Here is a 9,420-nt window from a genome sequence, read left to right on the forward strand (position 1 = left end):
AAAATGAAGTTAGTTAGTCCTTGGACAAAGTCTGTAAATATCTTCATTACTTCTCTGTGACATCCACAAGAAATGTTTTGTTTTGTTTTTTTTTTTTTTTTTTTTGCAACTGCTTTGTACGAGGAAGCATGTCCTGAAAGCACAGAAAATTCCCCAGGGCTACTTGGTTCTGCGACCAAATGGTCCTGTCCATGTTACTTTCAAGCGAGGATAAAGCTTAATACTGAGCCGGCTTATGAAGGACCAAGTGTTGATACAGTGTCAAAGCAGGACAAACTGGATTTGGAGCTGAGACAAAACTTGCTGACCCTCCCCGGCCCCCGTGTTGTAGGTCGTTCCACGTCACCTCTCAACTTCATACTGCCATACTTGGGAGCACCTTTACGACCAACTGCTCTCAAAGTTTCCTCCCTAGTGCTCTTGTCTCAATAGTGCCCTACAACCACGATGACAGGTTTATTTAAAGGACCAAATCGACATCCCTTCACTTAAAACTCCCAAAGGACCATGTATTCCTCAGCCTAGGTCCGTCCCACTGCTCCTGCTGCCGGCTTTAGGCTCACTCCTGAGTCCTCGGCTTTCTCCTAACTCTTTGACTTCGTGTCTGGGCTAACTATCCAACCTCTCTTCTTCATACATTAGTTCATTAGAGTATGTGTAGGGATGGAGGTTTGGCTAAGTGGTAGAGCACTTGTTAGCAGGTAGAAGGCCCTGGTTTGTTTTGTAACCCTAATGAAGACGAAAAAAAATCAAAGAATGTTTTATGTTCCTGGCAATAGCCTACACTCTATTATCAGCAATATCAACACCACCCCAGCCGAGACAGAGTCTCATGTAGCCTTGTCTGTCCTGGAACTCACCATGTAGACCAAATTGGTCTGGAATGCAAGAGATCTGTTTGCCTCTGCCTCTAAAGTGCTGGATTAAAGGCATGTATACTCAAATAGAAGAAATTCTGCATGACTCAAATCCTATTTTTGGTAGAGGGTCCTGAATCCAGGGCCTTGTGCATATTAAGCAGTGCTCTATCACTGAAGTACAACTATATAATGTATTTCTTTTTGTTTTACAGAAAGTGGAGGGCAGAGGCTAGTTATGATAGAGCACACCTGTAATCCTAGCACTTGGGAGGTGGAGGAAGGTTCTCAATTTGGGATCATTCTTAGTCACAAAGCAAATCCTCATCTAAGAAAAGGATGGAAAGCCACAGACCTGAAGCAGGAGCAGTGCATTTAAGTGGCTAGAGGCAGAGTCTTTTTGATTACTGTGCACTGCCATCCAGGCAGACCTGTAACTGTGTAGTGATGTGGTCAATCAGCATTCCACCATCAATCAGTTTCATACTATATCAACTACCCTTCTTTATGATTTGGGTTCTTTGTGCCAAATGTATTATAACGGAAAATTAAAAGGACACTTTAAAAAACTGAACTGTGCCATTAGTTTAGAACACACAAGATTGCTTGTTTCATAGCTTAGAACCTGGTACTTGTAAAACACAAGGATCCATTTCCATATCCTGTGAACACCAGACATCCAGTCTGGACAGGAAGAAAAGTGAACAAGCAGTCACCTACTAAGGGATAATGTCTTTTTCCTTCCTAGACTGCAGACGTAGTGAGGCAAAGTTTAAAAATTCTAAGTTGAAAAGACTTTTAGGTAGTCATGTGAGAAGTTGCATCATTATCACACACTTTTATTGAGTGCCCATAGAATTCCCGGCACGGCACGTTCATGGTGTTTACATAGCTTTGCTGATATGCTGACCTTGCCCTTAAGGAGCTTACAATCTAGCGGGAGAAAGACGAGAAACACAGGTGTGAAAGCAATGGGTGAAGACACTACAGACTGAAAATTCACCATCAACATAAAACACATATCGCAAAATGAGTTAATGCGGGATGGCAAGGATGGTAGATAGCCTTGGCTATATTCCTGACTTCCTCAAGGACAGATTTAAAATAGGCAAGGGACAAGAGTGAAGTTAAAAAACCCAGGACACAAATGAGGTAAGTTCTCCCTCCCTGTACCTGGGGCACAAGGACTACAGGGGTAGTGGTAATGGGGAGACAGTTTGCAGGACTCTTAGCACCTCTAACCACAGTGGAGCTGGATGACAACAAAGCTACCATGTAGATGACAATCCTAAACTGGCTCAAAGGAGAATACAAAAGCTTTTCTGCATCAGCTCTATTATATATATAATGCTTCAGGTTAAATGTTTAAGATAGCTAGAGATGCCACCATGTCAAAAACCAGTAGGCCAGTTATGAAAATACAGATGTGGCAGAGTTACATGGGTGGCGCAGCTCCAATACTGGAAGTTACTGGATTTGTTGAAGACTTCATCCGTTTATGAAGGAAGTACATTGGCAAATCAAAAGGGAAACAGCTAGAGGTAGAAGCTATTCAGAATAACCTGATGGCTATGTTTCATGTAGAACTGAACAGAGGCAAAACCCTTAACACTGTAAGAGAAGTTATCTAGTACATCCAGTACATCCCCATTGACTGTGAGTTAAATTATGGAAACTTTCCATTATTCTTTGGAAAAAGACTCTTTGTAGTCAAGTTGGAGAGTTAAATAGTGTTACTCTATCCCCAAACAGTAAAAAGGCAGGCTTGGGAGGTAGCTCAGCATGCTCAACACACATACACCCAAGCAAACACACTAAAATGGCAGCTGTATACTGAGAAAGGGCTCAGCAGGATAGAGAGGCACTGAGGAAACTATCTGGAAGGCAAATTGCTACAGGCTAACTCCACGATAAAATCATAGAGATTATTAGATATTCTTAACAGCCTTTTCAAATTAGGAGTAAAAGCAGATTGGAGGAATCTTTGAGTAAAATTAGCAACTATAGTCAAAGAGTTCATTAGCTACAGATAATGTTTGTGTCCTAAGTCTTTTTCCCATTCAGAGGTGACAACTTAATCCAGTGGTATTTATCCGTGGGGCATTTGGTATGTGGTAAGATTAGACAAGGTCATTAGAGCCTCCAAGATGACATATTTGTGGGCCAAGAAGATACCCAGCAAAAGGACATATATATTCATATAAGCACCCTACTTCTTGTCATCTTGTCAGAGGACAGCAAACACTAGATGCAGCCCCTTGGACCCAAGGTGAATGTCTTTAAAACTTACCCAACCTGACGTATTCAATTATTAAGAGAAAATAAAAACCAGACTAACACAGCTATCCAGAAGTCAAACACAGTTAGGGAAAATAAAGACACAGGCTTTAAGGTTTTTTTTTGTTTTTGTTTTTTTTTTTGAGTGTGTGTGGGTACATACATGGAGGTCAGAGGCCAACTTTTGAGTCAGTTTTCTCCTTCCACCAAGTGAGTTTCAGAGATCAAATTCAGGTCATCAGGCTTGGAGTTAAGTACCTTTACCCTGTGAGCCATATTACCAGGCCCAAAATTGCTTCACAAAAATTACAAGCAGAAGAACCAAGAGTTTGAAAAAGCTAAGTAACTTGGGGTGGGCAGCATACTTTCAGATATAAGGGAGATGAAAGCTGTGGAGAAAAGGTAAGAAACAGAGCAGAGAGAATCAGCAACAAGGGACTGTTGCAGCCCCATGGTGGGAGGCACTTTCCTGTATACTTAGCTGGTCTCGCAAAGCAGAAGCTATTATGCCAGGAAAAAAAAAAAGGCAACTTGATACAGACATCGGGAGCAAAATTTCTGTTATTTCAAAGGCCCTGTTTTGTTTTGTTTTTTATAACTATTCAAGTTTAATGAAATTTCTAGGTTAAGTCTCCAGGGGAAAACCTGTTAATTCTATTTTTTCCATGACTAATGCAATATTTAATAATAATAATAAAAAAAGTTCAGTAGACAACTACTTCTGATCACAGTGCTCGGCTTTACAGCATTCTTCCCCCCACCCCCCTTTTTTTGGTTTTTCGAGATAGGGTTTCTCTGTAGCTTTGGAGCCTATACTGGAACTCCCACTGTAGACCAGGCTGGCCTCGAACTCTTCCCCTGCCTCTTGAGTGCTGGGATTAAAGGGGTGCGCCATCACGGCACAGCTACAGCATTCTTTACTAATGAGTTAATGTGCACTACACAGGAAAACGCAGTGGCATGTGCCTGTAAGCTCATCTTCCATGAAGGCTGAGGCATGAAGATGGTTATGAGCAGAGAAAGGAGACAGAGACTTGTCTCAGCAACATAGTAAGAACTCGTTTTTAAAAAAGGTTGCATTATTGCCTCCAATGTGCTGTGATTTAGACACCTGTGCAACATTTACCTATGTATTTTAAATAAAGCATACATGACTACTCGTGTAAACACCCCCCCCACACACACACAGTCTTTCTCTCGTACATGTATTTGTAGTGCTAGGATAATGTCCAAGGCTCCTCACATTCCAGGCAAGTGTCATAAAACTGAACTGTATCCTCAGCACTAAAAAGAACATGTTTTAGTAATGGGCCATTTAAGAAGCTTAACATTAAAGTGTTCAAATTTTTAGGCATGGATTTGCTAGTAAAGTATTTGGATAATACTGAATAGCTACCTGGATTTTCTAATATTAAATTATTGGGTGACATTTAATAAATCTTGCCAATAAGAAACCAAGTAAAAAAGGAGTAAGAGCACACAGATATTTAGGATTCTAATAGAGCAATAATTTAAAAATAAATTTTACACATTAAAAAGGCTTGAGTGCTTATTTGCATAAACTTTTTTTCTTGCAGTGGTTTACAAATTTAAATAATAACTGAAAACATTACATGACAGTGGAAGTAAAAGTCTAGGCCTTAACTCAGTCCTTAACATGTAACTTTGGACTAATCCTCTTCATAACTCTAAGAGGGTTAGGACAGATCAATTTATTCTGTAATTTAGGAAGTCCTAATTCCAACACCACTACATGTAAACTGCATGTATATGTACTTTGAGGGTAAACTAAACTAGAAGTTTTGATGGGTTCTTACAGGTAATCTTAATGAGAATCTTAGCTTATACTGTGTGGGAGTAATCATTTTTAAATTATCCCAATTCTGGTATTTGGTAGTTTCGTGATGTGTACAAAGTAAAACGGCCCCCAACACTATCTGGCATACGTACACACAGAGGACAGGACCTGCCAATCTAACAGACGACTCCTTTTGGAATAGACCAGAGCGCACCAAATGGAAAAGGATTTTGCAACTGTAATAAGTGTACCTATTTAGCTTGAAGTTTAATCAAAGGGAACTTACCCTGGGGTACGAGGGACCTAACCTCACCAAGCCAGCCCTTTAAAAGAGGGCACCGGCCTCCCCTGAGATCCCAAAGTTTCCTGGTAGTCTTGAAGAAACAAGTGGCCAGGAAAGGATTGTGTTGCACAAGCGCAGAGAGCAAGAGCCCCCACTTCAGATAAAACAGTAGCCTTGTAAGGCCCTGAGGAGAGGATCTAGTCAAACTTTAACTAGATTCCTGACTCACAGAAACTGTGACACAACAAACACATGTTGTTCTAGGGCAACAAACGTGAGGTAATTAGTCATTAGTCTTAAAAGACAAAACTTCATTTATTTCTAACTTGGAAAAGAGTGTTCTGTAAGTTATACTGATGTTACAACAAACGCACTTCATCCTATGGAGTATAGTCAAGGTAACCCTAACTAGACCCTCCCAGGTACATTATAATGATGTGTAGATAGTTCCACATATAGAAATGCTTCAGATGTGGCCTAGCACAATGTGGAAAATACCAGTTCCACCATACCACATGGCTACTGATGCCTTTCAAAATTACAAAATGAAACATAAATGAAATTGAGGCAGGATTTCTCTGTGTAGTCCTGACTATCTTGAACTCATTCTTTACACCAGGCTGGCCTCTAGAGATCCTCCACCTGCATCTGCTGGATTAGCGGCATGCACCACCATGGTCCACTATGATGAACAGTATATTCTAGACAAGGTCTACTCACACATCTTAATACAGTATTTTTATTTTTGTAGCACTTGAGAAGGGCTTGGTGTTAAACATGGCAGTTTAAGAACATGAAATATAATAACAGTTAGCTTATTAGATTTATTACCCTATTTCCCCCTTATCAGATATAATGATTTTTGTTAAAACTCAGTTTCCTAGGTCACTGAAGAATTTAAAAAAAAGTTGTGTTATTTGGGACACATTTTAGATATAGAAAAGCACACCTTAGAATTATAGAAAAAAAATCAATATCCCATAGTGATCATAGTTAGAAACAAGTATTTAGACATTCAGGTAGCCCTTAGAGATGTGAATATTGTTCCCACACATTTTGTTTTAATTCCTGAAGCAGGGTCTCATGACAATATAACCAAGGCTGTATTTGAACGAGGTGACTCTCCTGCCTCAGCTTTCTGAGAGCTAGGATCACAGGCATATGGCACCATGCTAAGCTACCTGCCAGAATTCTTTATATATAGAGATACCTATTACAAGCTCACTGATTACTGTTTAATTAAAAAATAGTAATCATATAAGGGAGTATATGCTCACCTTCCCAGAATCCACACTTTCTGCAATAAATAGGCCTTGTATGCAATCTATCATTTGAAGCTACATGTTGGCTACGACAGTATTTAAAATATAGCTCAAGCTGTTTCTTAATCCTACTGACTTGGGAAAGTGAAGAAACGTCAAAACCTTGGTGTCAACTGGGAGAAGGTGCAAGTGTAGATGGTGTCAACTGCACAAATCCTGTGGACGGCAATACTAACATGCCCAGAACCAAGTTACAGCTTTTATGATGTCTTATGCTGGTTCTAGAAAAAGGCTTAAGACAGACAAGAAGCTAACAGAAGTCACTGAGGTATGCTCTAACTTACTATTAGATAGAAAAAGAAATCCACACATCACACACACACCCCATGTAAAACATTGCTTTAAGTTTTAATGTTTATTTCCCCAAGACAGCCTAGCCTGTATTCTACTTGGATAAATTTTACAAGCTAGTTTTCTGCTGCTTCTAGTTTTAAACTTTAACCATGTTTTTGATGACAAGGAATGCTGCAAAAATACTCTAGTTCAACAAAGAGTTATGATCACAAAATAATTTTTATCCATTCTACAGTGTTCAGAATTAGCAGTTGATTTTTAAACACAAAGTAGATAGAGATGCTAATGGTGGCTAACCTGGTGTGTTTCTATAGCAAACTGTTGTTCATGCAACACTTGTGCTCAAGGGGAAGGCACAGGAGTTCCTACAATGAGCCACCTTATAAAGAGTTCCTTTTGTACAAATTAATTTATGACATATTTAATTTAGTGTGCGTAACCTCACAACTGAGGTATTATTCCAATTTATAAAAACCACTTGCATAACTTTTATGCAAGTTTTAAAAATACAAAGTTTTCTCCCTAAAGTGGCTCAAAATAGATTGTTCATGGCTGCCTACATCTAAGATAAAAAGATTCTAAAACAATTCAACAGATTAGGCATATTATTGAAGGTGTTCAAACCATTACTTGATTTGTACATCTACTCAAACCCTTCATCGGTCTTTATTCAGCAGTACATATGCACCAAATTCCATTTCAGAAGCTTCCATATCATTTTCATAGAAAACAAAGTCTGAAAACAAGTTAACATTTCAACACAGCACGGTATTCTATCACAACTGAAACTTCTCTTCTTTACAGGACTCAACAAAATCTAAAAATGAACTATGCTGTAGATTTACCTCATGCAAAGATCTTTATGTTATCTCTGAAAATGAAAAGAATGGCTTTTAAAGCACATTTTATACTATTATGGCAACTTGTGTACTGCAACACAGTCTACTGTGAGGGAAATTTATGATTTTTTCATGCAAAAATCTACACAAATTAGCTTTGATGATATGGAAAGCTTTTCATAGCATCAAACACTCATCTGGTGCAAATGCACAGGAAACCTTCCTGAAGTTTTCTGACTTGAGAAGCAACTAAAAAAGCCATACTAGGTAAATAAAAACTAAATTAAAAAAAAGGGGGGAGAGGGGGAAGGGAGAGGGAGAATAGAAAACACAGGCTGCAGAGTAAACCAATGTCTGCTGCTAAACCGGTCTTTGTTTTCATGTCCAGTGTACATTAACACTTGTGATCTCACTTAGATGATCTACTAGGTTTGTTATCAGCCCCCTGAAGGCGAATCAAGCTTGCATGCGTCCACATACAGCACCACAACCACACTCTCTACACAGTCACTCCAGGACTAGGAGTCCACGGCATGCGTGAAGAGCCCTAGATTGGAAAGATGAACCTGGCTCTCTACCACGGAGCCAGACACTCACTCACCACTGTCCACTCACACTGCTTCTCAGCAAGCCTGGGCTCATTTCCCTTGACTTCCATGGGCATCGCTTTCATGCTTACAAGGCTTGATGACGACAGCACTTCACTTCCCTCCATTGACAGAGGGAGTCAATGCTCCTTCTCAGGTACCAATACCTGTGACCTGTAGCCCCTTTACTTTCAACCTAAATAAGCATTCACGTCAACTTTTCCTTACATTGCCACTCATTCTCACTCGCACCCACTCGCCACCTTGACCTCATTTGGGCATATTCTGCGATTCCAAATGAAATCTTCACATTTTCTCTCCCGATTTAATGCAGCAGCAGATCCCATGAGCCAAGCTTGATGGATCAAACCTTTTTATATATATGTGTATATATATATATATGTCTCAGTGCTGCATTGTACCTAGCTTCCACAATATCTTTCTAAAACTGGAACCCCTCAGTTGGTACATTGGCAGATGAATTGAAACCAAATGTTCCACCTTGAACTGCCTCTGGAACAAGGCTAGGATCTTCATCAATCTGAAGGAAAAGACAAAAAAAAAAATTAATGTGATGATTAGCTTTAAGGTATATATATATATATAAACTGAAGAAAATAAGAATATACGCGATAGAAACCTTACAGAATAGTAAACTGGAAATGACCTCAGATTCCAAACTGAAAGGGTAAATGGTGGTACTTAATGTAATTTCTCTCGTACTTAGGAAAGCAAAGGTACTGACATTAAATTAAAAAAATGAAAAGTTTCAGGCATGGTGGCAAAGTCTGTGACCTTAGCACTTGGAAGGGAAGGCAGAAGGATTACTGTACACTTTCTGCTTCATCTACATAGTGAGTTCTAGGACAACCAGTGCCACAAAGTAAGAAAGACTCATGGCTCAAAAACCAGAACCAAAAACCTCAAACACACAAACCTGCATTAGCAGAAAGTAAATGTTCTAATTATAGTTTTGGAATGTACAAGCTATGGCTATGTTATTCCTAATTACAAATTGAGACTTCCAAACTTTCAATTTTAAGACACAATTAGCTGGGTGGCAGTGCACGCCTTTAATCCCAGCACTTGGAAGGCAGAGGTAGGTGGATCTCTGAGAGTCTGAGGCCAGCCTGGTCTACACAAAGAGAATCTGCCTACAAAAA

At 39.5% G+C, this 9,420-nt stretch overlaps 1 protein-coding gene across 2 annotated transcripts in view; it reads right to left on the bottom strand.

Annotated features, from left to right (window-relative positions):
• Positions 1 to 1,845: 1,845 nt before the first annotated feature.
• Kpna4 (karyopherin subunit alpha 4) overlaps positions 1,846 to 9,420 on the bottom strand; it is a 63,376-nt gene continuing 55,801 nt past the window's right edge. For both annotated transcript variants that reach the window (XM_005344097.2, XM_013348700.2), the window contains one exon: positions 1,846 to 8,798. In XM_005344097.2, coding sequence (XP_005344154.1) covers positions 8,700 to 8,798 — 99 coding nt within the window. In that variant the 3' untranslated portion in view covers positions 1,846 to 8,699. The remainder of the gene's footprint in view (positions 8,799 to 9,420) is intronic.

The sequence above is a fragment of the Microtus ochrogaster genome, chromosome 1, assembly GCF_000317375.1.
Source record: "Microtus ochrogaster isolate Prairie Vole_2 chromosome 1, MicOch1.0, whole genome shotgun sequence".
Taxonomy (NCBI): domain Eukaryota; kingdom Metazoa; phylum Chordata; class Mammalia; order Rodentia; family Cricetidae; genus Microtus; species Microtus ochrogaster.